Source organism: Nycticebus coucang, chromosome 10, assembly GCF_027406575.1.
Source record: "Nycticebus coucang isolate mNycCou1 chromosome 10, mNycCou1.pri, whole genome shotgun sequence".
Taxonomy (NCBI): domain Eukaryota; kingdom Metazoa; phylum Chordata; class Mammalia; order Primates; family Lorisidae; genus Nycticebus; species Nycticebus coucang.
Genome location: NC_069789.1, coordinates 11,794,604 through 11,815,718, shown reverse-complemented (window position 1 = coordinate 11,815,718; position 21,115 = coordinate 11,794,604). Strand labels below are relative to the sequence as shown.

The 21,115-nt window shown below is 34.4% G+C and overlaps 1 protein-coding gene across 11 annotated transcripts in view; it reads right to left on the bottom strand.

Annotated features, from left to right (window-relative positions):
* CEP170 (centrosomal protein 170) overlaps nucleotides 1-21,115 on the bottom strand; it is a 125,807-nt gene that overhangs the window by 49,958 nt on the left and 54,734 nt on the right. For 6 of the 11 annotated variants that reach the window (XM_053606213.1, XM_053606219.1, XM_053606214.1 and 3 more), the window contains exons 7-9: nucleotides 20,922-21,056; nucleotides 12,800-13,276; nucleotides 7,830-8,473 (exon numbers count right to left, since the gene is read on the bottom strand). In XM_053606213.1, the coding sequence (XP_053462188.1) occupies nucleotides 7,830-8,473; nucleotides 12,800-13,276; nucleotides 20,922-21,056 (1,256 nt within the window). The remainder of the gene's footprint in view (nucleotides 1-7,829; nucleotides 8,474-12,799; nucleotides 13,277-20,921; nucleotides 21,057-21,115) is intronic. The other 5 variants (XM_053606222.1, XM_053606223.1, XM_053606224.1 and 2 more) reach the window with 2 other exon arrangements.

The following is a 21,115-nucleotide window of genomic DNA, read 5'->3' as shown; positions in this document are numbered from 1 at the left end:
GAATTTTACCTCAATGTTTTTAGAAGTCACCATCACACCCTATCATCTTTTTCTGCACCTCTGTCTGGGTAAAAATACGCTCTCAAATCTTTGTCCTTCCTCTTAATCTATTTTGAGTCCTTGATTCTTCCCCATTCCTTAGGAGTCTTACATCCATAATCCTTTCCTTTTCCATCACTTTTCACATCTTTCTCTATTAGCTCCTTCTTCCAATTATAATTAGATCTCATCTAATGTTTCTATAGTTAAAATGCCCAATTTCTCTCCTTTTACTGGCTCATGTTTTCCTTCCTTTGACCCCTAAAATCTGGCTGTTCATCAATGACCATCTTACCCTTTCCTTACCAGCCATATTTTTAAGGTGTGAGGTAGGCATTGCAAGAAGCTCAAAAAAGTAGCTTTAGACTTGTACTAACTGAGGCATGCTCCTGAAACTTACATATTTCCTTTGCTTCCAATACAATCTATAGTCTTTTACAGCTTTCATACTATTACAAAATTAAGCTTGCAAAACATACAGTTTTAAACTACACATTTTAATAAGTTACTTTGGGATGAAAACATAAACTAGTTTCAGCATAGTAAAACTTCTCTATGGGGGTTTGATTGGATTTAACCCATCTATAAATTCATTGAAATAATTTAGCTAACATAAATAAAAAAGCATGTCACAACAGAAGTGAATTGTATAATGGAAATAAAACATGGTAACCTGATGAAAGATACAACAGGTGAATGCTGGGGTTACTTTGAATAGCATAGTTAGAGAAAGCCTTATCAAAATGAATTGTGTGATGATTTTATAAGACAAAAAAGTTATGGAGATGCATGGTGGTGATGGTTGTATATTATGAATCTATTTAACAACACTGAACTCTATAGTTAAAAATAGCTAAATGGAAAATTTTATGTTATGTATTTTACCACAATAAAAAAAATTAAAGGAAAAATGAAGTGCATTATGAGGAGCTAGGCATGCCAAAAACACAAGAAAGAGCTTACTCAACTGAAGGCACAGTTGAATGAAAAGCCCTCAGCCAGGAAAATAAATTAAGATTTCACACAATAAGAGAAAAAGGAAAAGGAAAGCAAACCAAACCTATCAAATGTTAGGCATCTAAATGAAAAACAAGGTAAGGTTTCCCTTGTGAAGCTTTGGGAATTAACATAGGAGAGGTTGAACAGAATCAATCAGAGAGACCAAAAATAAATTCTCCTGGTAGAAAAAAAATTTTTTTAATCACTCAATGAAAAAAAAAAAAAGTTAAGTCAAAATCAGAACGCTGACTCTGTTATCAAGATCCTCCCTTATTACTCAAGGTTCCTATTTGATCTCTCGCTCCTTTCTGATTTTATATGTGGATATGCTGCCCTCCTCTGTGTTTTATTTGGCAGTGTCTACACAGATTTCAACTTTGGTTTATCATCATTTCCCTGGCTTCAATCTAATCTAAAATCCTGATATGATTTCTGGGTTTTGGAATATTACCCCAGGATCCAAGTTCTCAGCCCTAAATTTTTCAGGCTGTTTAACTTACTGCTGTAGAATATATTCCTCATCCTGTTTCCAGTCTTTCTATAGTTCTGGTCCTAGAATCTTCCCTACCACCTGTTGCCTTATAGAACCAGCAGTGACCTGGCCCTAGGAGGGAAAAAATATGCTAATTATGCTAATGAGAGGCCTACTGGGGGGAGATACATTGACACAATGGACAGTAATTAAAACTCAGGACAGGGAAAAAAGAATTCAGCAGAGTTGGTCTATGGTATGAAATTGAGAAAGAAATCTTTCTTTCAAAAAGACAGATCCTCAAGCCCCTACTAATTATTTTTTCTTGTTCATTTATGTTTAGCTTTTTTCCAAGACAGATTTTCCTCATTCAACTTAGAAGGCTAGGAAACAGCTCTGACAAGATATTCCTCTTGCCTTCGTACGCTGGTTCTCAACCTTCCTAATACTATGACCCTTTAATACAGTTCCTCAGGTTGTGGTGACCCCCAACCATAAAATTATTTTCATTGCTACTTTATAACTGTAATTTTGTACTGTTATGAATCGTAATGTAAATATCTGATATGCAGGATGGTCTCAGGCAACCCCTGTGAAAGGGTCCTTGAACCCCCAAAGGGGTCGCGACCCACAGGTTGAGAACCCCTGCTTTGATAGAGGAGTAGAGAGAAGAAAGTGGTATTGTGAGGGGTTCTTGGAGAAGGTTGCTTCAGCAAGGTCCTGGGGGAGGAAACTGGGAGATTATTACTCCTATGTGAGATAAATGCCTTCAAGCCAGGTAGTAAACAGTGCTTTTCTTATAGTGCATATTCCCATTAACTCAGACATAAAATTTAAGAGATCTTTATAAATATCAGATATTTATGTTAACAATGCAAAATGTAATTTTGGGACTTGCATAAAATAAGGTTTATCTATGGAAAGGCATTGCATAAATATATTAAGCAAAATGCTGTAATCCCATAATTTAGGGGTAAAGAAAGAGGTTATAGCAGTACCTTTTAACTACTACCAGCACAGAAAAAGAAGAAAATGATATTTCTTTTGGTCATATCATTAAAGAAATCCTGTTTTTAATCCTATAAAACTTCTCCCAAATCAAAATGCAAATACATGTTTTTATTTTCTTTAGATCAAGGAATACAATGTATTATGGAGAAAAACTGAAAAGGCACTCAGTGCTTATCATACTTAACATCAGTACTTATGTGATATCGTTGCTTACTTCTTTTCGACTCTGCTTGTGATTCCAAGATGCTATATTCTCTTGGTTGACTCTTACTCCTGATACTTTTCAGTTTCCTTTGTTCATTCATTCCTTGGTTCACCTAGGTTGGTGTTGCCAAGAATTTCATACTTTGTCTCTTCTTACTCTATAAATTATCTCTGGTTGAACTACCTCTTATTTTGCATTCAAATACTGCTATGACTTGGATGTGAACTGTCCCAGCCAAAACTCACATTGAAGTTTAATTGCCAGTGAGCTCTGTTGGGAGGCAGGGCTAGTCGGGGGTGTTTGAGTCCCAGGGGTGGACACTCATGAATAGATGGAATGTGCCTCTTGGGAGTGTGAGTTCTGGATCCCCTGAGAATGAATCAGTTGACTCTCACACAGTGGACTGTGTAAGGCAAGGCTACTACCCCTCATGTTTTGCCTCCTTGCACATGTCTACTTCCCATTTGACCACTGTCATGTTTGACCCAACATGTGGCCTTCATGAGCAGTCCAGATAGACGACTACATTCTTGAACTTCCCAGTCTGTAGAATTGTATGCTAAATAAACCACTTTTCTTTATAATTAACCCAATCTCAGGTATACCAAAGCAAAACAGCCTAAGACAACTACCCTCTATCCTCAAGTAATTCTCAAATTTTTCTTGACCTCTTACTACCCTACTTAAAAGTTTTCAATGATTTCCAACTGCCTTCAATATTGAAAAGTCTAAAGTCCTTAGTATGTTACGCAAGGAACTTCAGTATCTAGTCTAATTTCATCTCTCCAAAAGTCACTGTGGTCCTTTGAACAAGTCCGGCTTGCTCTGTGTTTTTGAACAGGTTACCCCATCTTCTCTGAAAACCCTACCTACCATGCCTGCTATGGAATTAATTACATATGTTTCAAAACCAGTTCAGTTGGCAATTAAATTCAATATCAATTGAGGACACTTTATATGCTGGCACTAGGATCCTGTGGTCAGGGAGTTTACATTTATGTGTGTATCTCTGGGGGGGGAGGAGTGGAGTGGAAAGGCAAATATGTAAACAGGGAACTAGTAGTGAAGTAGTGATAACACTTATAATTAAAATGAAACATGTTGATGACCGTGACGAGGGGAGCCTCTTCAAATTAAAGGGTTAGAAACTCTAAGGCAGGCATGTTCTCTGAGGAAGACTGCTGATATCTTGGAAGCTGCTGGTAATTTGCAAAAACTCATGTCTATCAAAGTATTCGACGTGCTGATTTTAATCTATTCTTTTTCATCTGTACACATCTACCCTACTATACACTTATTTCTCGAGGGGAAGAATTCAGTTCCATTTGAATTATCCTCTCCTAACATGAAGGCTAGCATATAGCTGATGTCAAATAATGAACTGATGAAATAAACCAGCTCTCAAATGATGAGGTGAAAGAGAAACAGTAACCCACATGAAAATTTTCAAGACCAAAGAATATTTAAATTCAGACAGACAATGGCTGATAGCCATTACTTCCATCCTGTACACCCCAACTACAAAAGGGAGAAACTGGATGACACAGCTCATCCAAGCCATTTAGTATGATGCCTGTATCTGCTATCCTCCCAAAGTGCCTCTGATGCCTTCATTCTGGCTATTCTTGGCCATTGTTACTTCATTTTCTTCAGATATTTGATTCTTGGTTCCCTGCTTTTATTTCCCCGGAGCCTGACTTTAATTAGCCTGAATTTGGTTTCCAACATTAACCACTTCTAATGGAATCACAGATCTCTTTCTTCAGCAGTCACAAGACAATGTAGTGACCATAGTTTTTCCCTGCAGTCTGGTCTCAGCTTTGTTTTCTTAGAATGACTCTGAATCATTTATCCAGTCACATGCTGCCATTACTCCTCTTAAATAAATCTTGATCTAAAACCTTGGATTACTCTGTCTATAGCGTGAACCATGTAATTTGCTGCCAAAACTGACACTCTCTTTGAGAATGAATAAAAGATGCTGATGACAATTATAAGCAACTGGTATACACCAGGTTCTGCGGTCACCTTCTCCATCCAGCAGTTTCCTGAAGAGTCTCAACTGCAGCCAGGGCTTCCTTTGGGGCTTTCTGCTCCTCTAGCAGGGCAGGCTGCTTACAATGTAACTCCCACTTGGCAAATACATCTGACCCTTGCAGTGCTGAGAGGACTTTCCAGGATTTTGTCAGTACTGGTGTAGGGATTCCTCTGTTAATTATAGTAGTAATAAACAGAGCTAATATTTATAAAGCTCTTAATAATAAGATAGGTATTTTATATATCTTATTTAATTCTTTTTATAGAATTTGATAGTCTGGTGAAATTCCTTCCATTTTAGAGGTAAAAGAAACTGAGGCTTGAATTTACTTAATTTAGTAATTGAATTTACTAAAGGGCATACATTAGTATATGCAGACTTTATACTTAATCCTAGATCTGGCTACCTGCAAATGTCCATGTTCGTAAGTATTTTAATATACAAAATCTCTCTCTGTAAAATAATATTTTAATGGAAAAAAAAATCGATCATTACAATTGAAATCTCTTATGTTCTTTAAGCCCTATATTTCTTATTAACAACTATAGTAGTATTGCTAGCATAACACCTATTTCCTAGACAAATGGGTCTTTAAAAATTTGGAGTTTTCCTCACATTAACCATAAATAAATAAATAAACGTTGGCATTTTGCATCTCAGTGGTAACCTTGATAAACGTATGCATTGAAATCATTTATGTAAAACAATGCAGTAATTGATTACACATGTATATACCACAGAATATACCCCAAAATAAAAATTAAGAATATGAAATTAAAAGTCAACATAACTTTTAATATTTTTCCCACATTATCAGAGGGATTATATTATCATAAATATCAGCTTTATGATTATTATTATTATTATTATTTTTGGAGTTCAAAAATTATTATTTTTTTAAATTCCAAATTAATAGGAGGGCACAAATTTTTAGATTACATTGTTCTCACTTCCAGGGTAAAGTTCCAGTTATAAAAGAGCCCCTCACCCAGGGGGCATGTTATACATGCTCACGATGTGCACACTAGGTGAGATCTTGCCAAGTGCCCTCCCTCCTTCTGCCAATTACCCTCTCTTCCCCCCTTCATTTTCCCCTTCCTCCTATATTAGTGTTTTATTGTTCATATGAGTATGTAATTATTTATATATTGGTTTCATACAAGTATTGAGTACACTGGATATTTACTTTTCCATTCTTGAGATACTTTACTAAGAAGAATGTGTTTCAACTCCACCCATGTAAATGTAAAAGATGTAAAGTCTCCGTCTTTGTTAATGGCTGAATAGTATTCCATGGTGGACATATACGACAATTTGTTGATCCATTCATGAGTTGATGGGCATTTGAGTTGCTTCCATGATTTGGCAATTATGTTTTTTTACATTTTTATTAACACATACTATTTATACATTATTTATGGGATACATGTGATGTTTTGTTACATGCATAGAACGTGCAATGATCAATTCAGGGTATCCATCACCTCAAATATTTATTATTTCTACGTGTTGGCAAGATTTAGTCCTTTCTTCTAGCTATTCTGTAATATACAATAAATGTTAAGTATATCACCCTACTGTGCTATCAAACACTGGAACTTATTCTTTCTACCCAACTGTATGTTTGTACCCATTAACCAACCTCTCTTCATCTCCTCTCCTATACATACCCCCTTCCCACGCTCCAGAGGTCTTGTTTTTAAATGAAGATTGTGATTCAGTATGTTTAGAATGGGCGTGAGAGTCTATTTTTAACAAGCTCCCAAGCGATGTTAATGCTGCTCACTGCTGGAGCACATGTTGAGTAAGAATTTAAATAAAGAGACTGATAGTGAGGATCAGTGCCTATAGTACAGTGGTTACGGCGTCGGCCACATGCACCACGCTGGTAGGTTCGAACCTGGCCCAGGCCTGCTAAACAATGACAACTGCAACAAAAGAAATAGTGGGCATTGTGGTGGTCACCTGTAGTCCCAGCTACTTGAAAGGCAGGCTGAAGCAAGAGAATCGCTTAAGCCTAACACTTTGAGTTTGCTGTGAGCTGTAATGCCACGGCACTCGACCAAGGGTGACATAGTGAGACTTTATCTCAAAAAAAAAAAAAAAAAAAAAGAGACTGATAAGGCAAACTTATACTGCTATTTTCCAGGATATAAAATAAATAGCTAATTTTAAAGTAAACTTTCTATTACTGTGGGCAAACTGAAAAAAAAAAAAAACTACCTGTTAAACCATATAACTATCATTAGACACACTAATCAATAACATCACAAAACATTTAGAATGCAGATAATCATCATAACTAGGCATATACTTGCCTAGTATTGGCTAAATTGACAGTATCTTTAAAAAACTGATTTTGTTTTTATACATTTCTTTTCTATCACCAAAAAGAGCAGTGAATAGAAAAAAGGACAAAAAACAAAATGAACTAAAACATGTGTTTTCTGATGTTGCCAACATGAAATCAGTAGATAGGAACCCTATGGTTAACTCTTTAGTGTTGGCTTACATTTATATTTATGTTAACAGAGTTATAACAATTTTTTAAAAATAAATACAAACCAAGAACGTCCAAAGTACACTATTTTTAAAACCTATTTTCAATTCACACAAGTTTAAAAGGTCCGAACAGCTGAAATATATACAATTTACATATGAAATGCAGGCAAATTCAGAATATAAGCAAAATGAAATCAGAAAGGATTTTGGCCTTATGTTTAGTCTTTGGAGTTCCCTAACAAAACTCTAAAATTCTAGACAGGCACAGTGGCTCACGCCTGTATTCCTAACACTCTGAAAGTTGAGGTGGTAGGACTGCTTAGCACAGGAGTTTGATACCAGCCTAAGCAAAGCAAGATACTGTCTCTACTAAAAATAGAAAAAAAAAAACAACAAGCAACAGAGTGAGTCCCTGTCTCAAAACAAACAAACAACAACAAGAAAAACCCTGTAAATTTCCAATACCACTGACAGCATGAGAACATCTCGTGTTGACTCTGCAATAATTTCCAACAAATATACCACAGAATAGCTAACATCATACTCAAATTTCAATTATTTACCTTGTCAATCATTTTTCTTGCTTCCACTTCCTCACTGTTGGGATTCTCTAACTCAATGGTATAAGTACCCTTGTCACTTTGGTCATCATCATTATCCTTTTCAGAAGTAGCAGAAGTTGCTTGATTTTTTAACATTTTATCCATCTCCTGGCTTGGTCTGTGCCCAAGACTCCCTGAACTTCTTAATAATGCAGTTTGTAGGAAGGGTATTGACACCGATGGCTCCTCTGATTTCTGTTTTAACAATTTCCCATGTGGAACACCATGCCCCCCTCTGTGATGCGTAGAGCTAGTCTGTAAAGACAAAGAAACCACTTTGGCATCTGTTGTTGGAGACTTGGTTTTCTCAAGTTTTGTATGTGTGGTTGAATGTGTAGTATCCTGACACGAGATTTCCGCATTTTGAGAAAAAGAATATGACCTTCTTTTTCTGGGATTGTCTTCATCAAAGAATGCAATCATAAAAGCAGTTTGACTTACAACAGCCTGGTCTTGATGCTTTTCAGTAGCCTGGACCTTCTGTAGCCTTTTCTGTTCTGAATGGTGACGCCTTAAGTGTTCCTCAAGAGCTGCACGTTTGCTACAGCGCCTGTGAGCCCCAGCATTTTCTGAATCACTTTGGGTACCATCATCATGTTTATTTCCTGGACACAAAAAAGAAACCACACAATGGAGAAGAAAACAAATCCCATGTAGCAAATCTGAAGCATATACAAGAGTGCTATTTATTTTGCCACCCTCCCCCTTTTCAAACCAAAGTCATATGTTCTGTTCAGTAACAGGCTCTGCAAACTTCCCTCAATTGCAATGGTTACATTCAAATTTTATCAACTAACAATGAGGTCCTTTATAAACAATCGAATATAATTGCCTTTCTTTCTCCAAATTTAAAATTTATATTGGATTCATCAATGCCTGAACAGATAAGTGATGCTCGATCATCTATGATAGTTTATAAACATAACATCAATAAACATTAATTCTGCCTTCAAATCTTAAAACTTACTGAACAATCAAAATTTGACTCTAGCATCATAGACGAAGAAAGACAAGAAAAGGGTAATAAAGAAATGCCTACTGTTACAAAGAAAAAGAGAACACACATAGCATGCAATCTGATGAATCTTAACTTTCACTGATGTTCAGTACTTTCAAAAGTTTAGCTTGCCACTCCTTTTGAATAAAATGATTCAAATGTGTAGTCCCCACTAATTACTACACAGTATTTCCAAATGTCTTTCTAGCTATTAGAGTTTTTGGAAATTGCATTTGAGCTCTATATTTCAGCATCTTCAAAGAGCTATGAAGGACAAGAAGAGCCTATGAAATCCCTGCAAAAATCTAGGCACCAACTGGGCAAATAGCATGGTGCTAATATAACCAGATGTCTCCTCCATAAAGCATATAGAGTCAAATTAAAATACATATGAATTTTGAAAAATTAGCTCACTAACAAAGACTTTTCTACACTAGAGCAAGTTAAAACCACTAAGTAGTTACCCTTCACAGATAAGGATTAGATAAGAAACTATAACAATGTAGTTTTAAATTTAAACTGATTTAAAATTTTTATTACCTAAATAACAAGTACTTAAGAAGAAACAATCAAATGATAATTACATTATTATAAAGCACAAAACTACAGGGAAATCAAGATTTATTCTATACATGTTTCAGATGCAATCACAAATCAAGGCTTTAGTCAACCAGGTACATTCCAATGCTTCTTGGACTAAATCTAATTTTTAAATTTCCTGGACTATAAATTTTTATGTGAACACCTGCTGAATAATGTGGTACTAAACAAGATGATTATCAGAAATTAAAGATTTGGGAGGTGGGAGGAATGAAGGATATATGTGTGTAGGAAAAAGTTGAGTTTAAATGCTCATGTTTGTTCCTAATGAATTTAGAGGTTACCAACTGGTGCTAATGCTTTAACATAAAACAACTGTCTACAAAAAAATGTGATATATAGGCCAGGTGTGATGACTCAAGCCATAATCCTAGCACCCTGGGAGGCCAAAGGGGGAAGAATGCTTGAACTCAGGAGTTCAACACCAGTCTGAACAAGAGTGAGATCGCGTTTCGACTAAAAATGGAAAAAGTACATAAAAGGAATGAGAAGGTTCAGAAGAGAGAATGACAGAACACATAGAAAAGGGTGGTGTTTTGGAAAAGTAATAAGTAAAGGAAACAAAGGGAATGAATAAGACTAAAATGAAGGGGGTCTGGAATTATTCCCATCAAAGTGATAGTAATCATACTATAAAAATCAGATATCAGACAAATCTGCAGTTCTTTCTTCAAATTATTGACTATGCATAATGCAATCTGAAAAGATAAAAACCAGGGCTTAATTAATGGAATCCCTGCCTCAGGTAGGTAAGCTAGGAATCACGGACAGCAGATGAAAGGCAAAACTCAAACAAAACCACGACTTTAAACATAAAATTTGTTAAAAGATTACATTTAACAACCTATTTCATCATAGTATGGGCCTTACAGATTTTATAGTTTGTAAAAGATGGAAATATCTAAACTCTAGTATTTCCTGCATAATAAGAAAAATAACCCATATCAGACACTCAAAACATTGATGGAAACAGTACCTTCACAGAATCTAATTTCTTGCTCCAATATATAAAATTTGGCTCTTAGTGTCAGACCCTTTCAAGCGTTTTTCTTATAACTTATAGTTGAAAACTTCTCCTAAAGATTTGTCATTTTCTTTTCCAGAAAATTATGTATCTTCTTGCATTTCTCATTGTTACACAAGGAGAGACAACTGATCACAGCTGCAATTTTCTGTTTTTACTTAACCAAAGACAACCAGGAAACTCCTCACTATGTTTCTTTCTTTCCCTTTTGCCCATTATTAAGCATGCCTAAATATGCTGAAGTTCTTTTACTACTGTTTAGGATAGGTCAGTAGCTGTGGCCAAAAGAAGCTGCAACTCTCCCAAAGGGTAAAAGTGTATGGGCTTTGTGAACATTATTTTCCTCACTGTCCCAAAGCGCATGCACTTTACTCTTGTAGGAGCAAGGTGTTTTGTTTTTGTTTTGCCTACTTTCATTTTTTGACTAATCTAAACATCATGGAAAGTCTAATTTTTGTAAAATTATTGCTAATTGCCATAATTACATTTATTTAGCATCTGGGTACATACTTTTGAAATACTAAACTGTGGAAAATTGTTATCCAATGATGGCAGCCAACTTCTGAAGAAAGTCCTATGTCATTTGTAAGTATGTCTAGAGAAATAACATGAATCTATCTTGGATCAAAAATGAATTATATTCACAAAAACATTTCTTCGATGGCTTGCAAAAGGGTCTAAAGGAAAATCTAAAAGGAGTTTCAGCAATGGCACTGTACTGAAATATATGTCTACCTATAAATCAACTTTGAAGGACAACAGTCATTTAATTATTTAACTGCTGATATAATTTTTAAATATCTAATCACTAATGTATAGATATAATGATGTGGACATTAATGCCTCTGTTTGGAATTAGGTTCACAAATGAGCCTTGTTCAAGAGCAGAGAATATCTTAAAATGATGGCTTAAACACTAACAGTTAATACAGAAAATAGTTATAATGACTAAAAGGAGTTACAATATAAAAGGGTTTAATAAAGGTACTTTAAAATGGTATCTTTTAAAAGGATTTTTTAGCTCATTAGTATTTATTTATTAAGGGTAGGTTTTAAAAGACTAAGTTATTTCTAAATTTTCAAGGATCATGCTCCCTGTAAAATTACACACCAGTATTATTTATCCAATTCATACAAATTTTCAGTTAACAAATGTGTAGCTCCTATTTGTGAGCTTTAACCTATACATATATATATAGTAAGTGCTGATAACTACATAATTAAATATTGTGATAGGCCCCAGTAAAGAATAAGGTAATCCAATCATCTCACTATCCTGAAATGTCTTAGAAGCAAATCAGAAACAGGTATGAATATTACTTCTTCACTACTTGATCAGAATGTCAGGGCATAAGTTACAGGTTAAATCAGAGTCAGTCATCACAGAAAAGTCATTCATTGTTTATTCAGTTTACTGAGTACCTATCACATGTTCAAGTACCAAATGAAGTGTTAGGCAAGTAACCTATGGTCTCTGATCACAAAGAGCATTTTTTAAAAAGTCCATTAACTTCTAATAAAGAATGATCAGATTAACACCCAACTGCAATTTGCTCAGTATCATTTTCCTTATAGATACCTTGTTAAATAAAAATAGGACTAAAAGAAATCTGTTCAATCAATTCTAAAGTAAATTTAATTGACAAAACCAATGAGAAAAAAACTGATCAGCTGATACTTCAAGGTACAGGCATGAAGACCATATTAGTTTTGGCCAAGTGCTATACTAATAGTGCATGTAATAACTATTTCACAAATGAACATTCACTTTTGAGTTTTACAAAGCCTTAACATTGAAAATTTTTAAAATCTGTTTTATTAATAGATTCCTAGTAAATGTTTCTAAACCCAAAATCTTTGTTTTATGAGGAACCACTGAGAACAGTTTGAAACACTCCATCAATAATGTTTCCATATTACTCAAATAAAACTTCTGGCCCATAGCAACTGGCCTGAAATTTCCTTCAAAATCTAGATATTGACATTTGAATTGAATGTATCTTTCCCTTAAATCAAGAAAATGATGGGAATTACCTTCTAGGAAATTCCATTAGTGACCCGAACAAATTTTGTATTTCCATATGAAAAAGAAACATTTAATGGCATAAATATAAGTTCATAAAACCAATCTGATTTTGGCAAGAAAATGAAGACTATTTTAAGTAAGCTGGACAGTGTAGGGTGGCTTGCCTTTGAGCTTTAAAGTTAAAGCAGATTTTTTTACCATATAATTATTTAATAGAAGTAAGGTAACTGTAGACTGTTCTTTATCACAAACTAGGAAGTTCTGAAATGATCAATTCACTTTACCTTTCAACCTTTTCAAGTACACCGGAACATCACTTTTAATACTTTTGGAATCTTCTTCTGTTCTTTCCCATACCATTTGAGGAGGGTTGTTTTGTGCTAGCCAGTCGGCTACTTTGTTTTCTGGTGCCATCATTCCTGTTTGAATCCCAGGCAAGTCTTGAGCTCCAGGAGAAGACTTCTTTGACTTGTGGCGCTGATCAGAAGTAAATTTTGTCACATGGTCTTTAATAGTTACCTTCCCTGGGGTACTGTCATCAAATTCAATGGTAAATGAAGCATGCCCTGCACCTGCTGTATGGGAACTTGGTGTGTCTTTTGTCGGGATTTCATGAATAGTACTCTCTGTTATTTGTGATGGTTGCTGAAATTCTTTTGTAGGGATTTCAAAATAACTCGGTTCCCTACAGAAAGGAAAAAGTACTTCTTCATTTGCAGCTGCAGATTGTTCCTCAACTTGCTTGGCATCTATGTTGCACCCTAATGAGAAAAATAAGAGAAAATTCAAAATATTTGGGAGCGTCTAGAATTTGATGGCAACTGGGAACAGCCACTTGCATTATTCCATGAGAATCAGAAGGCAGATCAGTCTGGATGAAAACAATGACATTTATATCACAGAACAAACATCACAGAAAAGAAAGAATCCTGATCATCAACATGCCGTTCAGTTACCAACAGGAATCTCACGATAAGCAGCCGCAGTGGCAAAGGACTGCCGAGCAGTGAAGAGGTGGACCTTGTAAGGCTAGGTCCATATATTTTTCCCAACTGGGATCTAGAAATCATCAAGGTTCAAAAGAATTGAAATGAAATATGGATGGCTATGCACATTCATTGCATATACGTAAAGTGATAGAAAAAGCATGAATTTCCTTATCAAGTCAGCAAGATGAAATATCTATGAACACATTTAGAGCTCCAATGGAGAAAACGCACTCAAATGAGGAGACAAACACACAGTAAATACATAAGTCATGTTCTGGAAGTAATAATTCCACTTACTATTCCTCATTACCTTTGACATGTGAATAATGACAAAAATAATATTGCTAATGTGTGGTTCTTAAAAGAAGACAGATACATTTTATAAAAACTAAAAAAGTGTGGTGGGGCACAATGAGTGGCTCACACCTGTAATCCTACAACTGGGAGGCTGAAGCAGGAGGACCACTTAAGCTCAGGAGTTCAAGACCAGCCTACGAGCAAAACCTTGTCTCTACTAAACATAGAAAAAAAAACAATAGTCAGCATCCAACTTTGAAAAAGCAGCAGGTACCCATAGTGCGAGCTACTCCAGAGGCTGAGGCAGGAGGATCACTTGAGACCAAGAGCTTGAGGCTGGTGTCACACTACTCTAGCCTAATCAAGAGAGTGAGACTTTGTCTCAAAAATAAATGAATAAATAAATACTAAAGATAAAATATATGTGGTTTATTTGAAGCATGGCAGTTTAAGCAGCAGTATAAAGGAAATATGGTAAAAAAAGAAAATTCAGTTGCCACCCAATAACTCAGAAAGAAAATTAGTTTACATTTCTACACAGCAGAATGTGCACGAGTTAGAAAAAGCAGTAAATAACAATGGGAGACTACTACTATTCTTCTGTGTCTCAGAAACTAATACAAAGGTATAAAAATAGATTTATAAATAAAGTACATAAAAGCATACACATGAAAATAAAATGCTCTTTTATGTATATTAAGAATTTTTTTTAATTAAAGCTTATATTGCTCTGTTATTGAAGCAAAAGAACCATGTCTACTATAAAGATTGTGAAAGTAAACTTGAATGAAATATATTTCCATAAAGCTCAAGAATCAATTCCATTTATAAACACATTGATAGAAAAATCATTTAAACAGAATTTATTAGGAAGAAAGGCAATACAGGAAGACTAGGTTGTTTTCAATCATTTTCTAAATAATTTGGTCTTTTAAAACATTTTTATTTCAAATATTAAATTTTGGTGGGATTCACCAGGTGCTATAATTAATTTCTAGACAGAGTTATAAAACTATGACAATTATAAAACTATCTGCTTTTAGGTTATAGAAGAATGGGACAGTAGCATCCTATAACCAAATATGCAGGACAGGGCATGGAAGACATCAAGATCCATGTCCAAAATAATGATAAATTGGCAAAAATCCAAACTAAAATCAAAGAGAATATGTAGCAACAACTTTCAATGTAAAAATTATCCCTTCAAAACCAACCACATTTTTATTAATAAAAATGAAAGGACAGTATTCGAAAAACTTTACCTTAAGAGAGCAGTAATTGTACATGGTATTTGGAAGAATAGGTTATACAATATGACTCAATAGTGTAAAGTTTTTAAAATTTCATTAAGGAGTTAGTTTATCTTTTACAAAAAAAAAATAAAATTTCTCCCTAGACTTTGATTGTTTACTCTGAAGTCTTATCATTTAAAATTTCCATGAGAATAAAATACAATTACTCCTCAAATATTAAAAAACTCATAATGTTATTTTTCTATTTTTAGACATTGATTTACTATGTACAATGGACCACAGTTGATCAAGTCCATGTAGTGTAAGTGGGTTGTAAACCTGTCCTCCCTTCCTCTCTCATACATATATACCTTGTTTGTTTGTTTTTACTTATAGTATCCTTATGAGGATAGACTAATGCCAGGGAGGTAGTTTTTTACTCATACTATTTACTACCTGGATAGCCAAATAAAAGTGATGTGGCTGAGCTATGAAATAAAAAATCATAAAAAGCCAATCCAGGCATATGGGATATATCATCCAATCTGTCACACATTCAAAAGAATACTTTCCCAATTTTCCTCCCTTGTAAAAGTTCAGTTAATACTGACATGTTTTCAACACGTTTTCCTATGGTAACACATTAAAAAGAGTAGTGATCAAGAACTGTACATCACCGTTTTTAAAGTTACCATTTCCTATGCCAGTACTACTTTAAAACTGCCTTTACTCAAGGAACTAGAAACTTATACAAGTTAACACCTAATTCAGTTTAACAGTGTCAAGTGGCACCGCAGAGTGCAGAGGCAGCATCATCTCATGACCATGAAGGCTGCCTGGTTTAGTGGAAAATGGGCAAGATTTAAAGAAAAATCCTGTCCCTTTTGGTCCTGTTTCTTTTGGTCTTTAATCTTCTTTTTCTTTGCCATAAAGTGAGAAAATAACATTTATCCATAAAACTGCTGTGAACATCGAGTGAGATGAGTAGTAAGTGAGATAACATTGCAAGTGACTCAGAACAAAGCCTGTCAAAAGTAGGCACAAAAATACACGTTTCTTTTTCTTTTCTTCCTCCAACTCTGCAACACAGCTAAGAATCAGGAAGACAAGAAGCTAATACCAAAAGCTAACTTTAAAAATCTCAAGACAGATATGACAATGCCTATAATTTAATATTCATAAACTTTACCAACAGCAGGTTCTTTACAGAGGATTCTTGCTTTCTACTCAGATTACAAATGGCGAATCTAGACAGGCTATAGAAACAATGATTAAGGCCAAATGTACTGCATGAAAAAGAGTCAAGTAGCACAAACAAGATGAGAAATGATTAATCAAGAACAAATGGCCTCAAGAACCTATTAGTCCTGTACTACTCGGTGTACAGGAGAGGGCAAACAGTCTGACATATTTCAGTGTCTCCTGAGAACATCACTTCAAGATCAACAATTCTGAGTCATTAAAAAAAAGAAAAATTCAAGTTATACTCAGCCTTTTCTTCTTAAGGAAGGTACTGATATGGATAATACTTGATAGGCAGGAAATGGAACATTTAAGAAAGTGTCAGTTATAAAAGTAAAGTTCAATCATCTGGAAATTTCATTCATCTTCCTGAAGATAATAAAAACAGATAAAGTGTGGTTCTAATAACTTTGGAAGTATCTGCTAGAAAAATTATTAGGGGTGTACTAAGTTAGCATACAAAAATAAAACAGCTTTCCTCTCTCAGAACACTGACAGGACATATTCTGAAATTTATAAATTTAACATTTATTTATCTTTAAAACTCATTTTGTTAATATGAGTTTTGTTAATATCAAGTCAAACTAAATAATACATTGAATATTTGTTTATATAATAAATAATTAGTATTTGTTTATATTATTATATTATTGATCCAAATCATTGGATTTTAACAATTATTTAATGACTGATCATGCTAAAATTAATTCTGTGTATCTAAATCAGAAGGGCAATTAGTGATAATCTGCTTATGTTCTTAAGGTATTCTACAATTATATGACCTTTCAGTGATACTTATAATACAATTAATCCAAAATAAATGTCAAATTCTTCTGTATCAAATTAAATATTAAACTAATTTGAGATGACAAAGACTATAATTATCACGGCTCATTCTGCTAAAAACATCTAACCAACCCAGCCTATTCCAGCCCTTTAAATGATGAAGCCTAGGAAACCCTGTTTGCTAAAAAAGGAGCTACAACTTCAGAAGTTTCCAAATTTAGTGTCACTGTGTTAAAAATCAATGTAAAGGAGCAAGAATCTACTATTCATAATTGCACATGCATTTTCAAAATGTGTACAGTAAATAATACACTAAATATTTGCTTATATAATAAATATTGAGCATTTGTTTATATAACATTGCATTATTGATCTAAATTTTAGATTTTAAAAATTGTTTAATTTACCGATTATGCTATGCCATTATCCTTTCTAGAATGTTTATCTTCTATACTAAGTACAAAGTTTTTAACTTAACGATAACTGGTAACCAAAAAGTAAATCACTTTTTGTTTTTACTGAAAGAGTTGGCTCAGAGCATAAACTGTTAAACTATTTGTATTCCATAATTTACAACATTTAAAAAAAACAAAACGTTAATTTCAAAATGACCAAAGTAGATAACACTTGGCACAAGCCTCAAATATGATTCTACAATTTCTGCTGGCTTCTTAAAATTCAGGTCAATAAACTGTTTCTCTCATACTATATTTTAAAAAACTGCAAATGATATATCTGAAACAATAAAATCCTCATACTAATATAGGAAAATAAGTAAGAATCTCATAAGGCTGTTAATCAGCACTGACAGGACACCTTAAATTATTTAACATAAGATATAAATTCTTTAATTCCTTATTACTCAAAAAAATCCCAAAATTATAAGATAGCTTTTGGTCATCTAATAGAAATGACATTCAATGAGACACGACTAATAGATAATCATTTAAGAATTTAATTTCATTCACATACATAAAACTACTGCTGAATATTTCATAATTTGAAGACAGAATTATGAGGGATCTTTTTTTATGCCTATTTGTTTCTAGAGTGTTTGTTTAAATCTTTGCACCCTGTGAAGTATATCCTTTCGCTTTTGAACTGTGTGTGTATGTGTTTACAACAGTAAATGATCTCTGAAACATTAATTGTTTGAGTTAAGAGCACGGACTGTGGAGTCAGGCTACATAAATTGAAATTGCTAACTAGGTGACTTTGGCAAGTAAATGAACATTAATCACTACGCCTCAATTTTCTTATTTATAAAATAGACAAACTAATAGGAACAACCTTTAGGTATTGCTGTGAGGATTAAAGAATTAAAGCACTAAGGAGAGTGTCTGGATAGAGTAAGCACCAATGAAGGGTCAGCTATTATTATAAATTGTGGTTGTGTCTCCTACACCAAAATTATGAATACAATTCATTATATATTTAAAGTTATATGTTTTGATTTCAAAAGTTATTCTGTGTGTGATAGAAATATGCTAAATTTTCAACGGCTAGGTAAAATCACTGTCAAAATTTGACAACAGTTAAACATCTAATTAGTATGTTTTCCTACCTATCTGTAGTAGATGGCTCTAGTACACAACAAAGGTATAGTATGTGGTACCTAAAATTAGGAATTTATATAATTTGGTTATGGAGAAAAGGCATAAACACAAAACAGTGAACAAAGAAGTGTTACATATTAGCAATACAGATGCAGACACGTCATTTAGAATTTTGTATTATCTGATGAATGTGTGCATGTGTATGTCCTGGGAAAGAAGCAGGCAGAAATTAGCATAATTTATGTGGGATGTATTTAGACAGAGTATTAAAACAACCGGTAATGGGGCCTAAGGCTCACCATGACTGACAAGGACAGTATTAGAGAACTTGGATGTATAAGACTTAAACAGTTTAAAAACTTTTGGTAGGTGAAAGGCAGTTTCTCAACTCTAGTTTCTTGAGCAAAAAAAGTAAAGATCAATGTACATTTGTTAATCAAAATGAACTGGAGAAGGGCTGAAATGGAAGGTAAGTAATTATGATTCAGTGAGGGGCAACAGAAGTACGGAATATAAGACAGAAAGATGAGGGGAAGACACAAAATTTTCAAATAAAGTAGACATTTTTGATTGCCTTCCAATATCTTTCTCCAGTTCCTCTCTCCTAAAAAGTTTCCAACATTCTCCAGTATCCACTCTTCCCTGACACAGTTCATGTGGCTTAGGAGAAACTAACCACATACTCAACTTCAAGGTGAGCAAGATTGGTTTAAGGATAATATATGCCTTGCCAGGGACACCGGTTCAGAAATAAGCAAGGTGGCTCACTCCAGAAGCTGTAAGAGGACAATGAGAAGAGAGTTGTGTTGAGAACTTTGGGGAGGGCAGTGCCCGTGGCTCAAAGGAATAGGGTGCCAGCCCCATATGCCGGAGGTGATGGGTTCAAACCCAGCCCCAGCCAAAAAAAAAAAGAGAACTTTGGGGAATGTTCACCTTACAAATTCTAGAAAGTATTCTGGAATAACTTTTGTTCTTTTCTGCTAGATGTGATCAAAGTAACATGTAACCCTGACAGCTGCTGGCAGGCAGCCTATGAGTGTGAGAGGAAACTCCCCCAGTGTGCAACCACTGAGGACGGGAAGACTAAGAGATGGAAAGAAACCAGCCAGCTAGCACCCACACTGTTGAGATGCTGCAGTGAACAATCCTTAGGGGTTCAGTTATGTGAGCCAGTAAATCTTCCTGTTTGGTCTCAGGTAGTATTTCTGTTATTTGTATCTGAAAATATGCTAAGTGATACCAAGTTGCTCAGCTTAGGCATGAAGAAAATTGTGTTGGTGACAGAAAAAAGGATGTTGTGATGGGAATTCACTTGGAAAGCTATCCAATTCAGCTTTGGGCACTGTAAAGATCAAGTTGACAGTTTTCTTAGATCTGTATCCTCATAAATTTGAGCATATATTAAAAAACAGTGTTCTTATTCTCCAGCTAAGAAAGTTGTCTTATTTATCTTGCAGAACTAGGATTAAAGGTAGGAAATTGAGAACAGTCCTGATGGAATTCATCCTTGGCTCAGAGTCAGACTCCCATTCTGATCTCTGGTGCCTGTCCTTAACTCCTCCAGTTCTGGATCTTTATCTCCTGTTATCAAGAAAATCGGTTGCTCCGTCCTTCTGTTCTGCTGTCTTTGTAAGGTCTTTATATGACAGACAATTGATACCTCCATTTACTTCTTGGAAGTCTTGATTTTCTCGGTTATGACAAAACCACTTCATGAATAGTATTAACATTGCCAAGAATATGTTCTTGACTATTAATCAGAGGATATGACCAAGAACTATTTCTTCATTTGGCGGCTGAACTCAACTAATCTTGTTACTACCATATCCCAATAAACTGGGCACACTGAGATTTTTAAAAAATTGTGACTTCATATCACATATGTGAATAATGTAGAAATTGTTCACTTAAAAATATGATTATATGCTTGTGAATCTAATGAAAACACAAAATTAGTTCATACTTTCTATTCTGGTCTAATTGATACATTTTAATAATTATTTTAAAATACTTAACCCAATTATATCATTAATCTATTTTCCAAGTTTGTTAAATCTCATAAACTGAAAAATAAAAACATTTTAAATAAAAGTACTTCACAAAGATACAGGAATTAATACTTAATACTGTATGTGAAAATTGTTCATAATAAAAAATTTACATTAAAATAAAAAGGCCATTAAAACATTCATCAACGATTTTTTATCAAATTATAGAGTCATCTCTTTTCAGGGTAGGAAGATGTTTGCTTAGATTATAAATATTTCCCAAAATAAACATGTCACAGTCACTGAGATGTTTTACCTGATGTTCCAGTTTCATGATTTTTTTCTTCAGTTTTGCCGTTTGTCTTGAAAGCTCTTTGTTCATCTACCTCATCATCCCCCCACCATGACGGCTGCCCATACAATGGAGTACCACGCGGCATGGCAGAAGTATCTGGAAAGAGGTGGGGGAAAATCTGTCTAAAGCAAATGAAACTGAAAGAAGAAAGACAC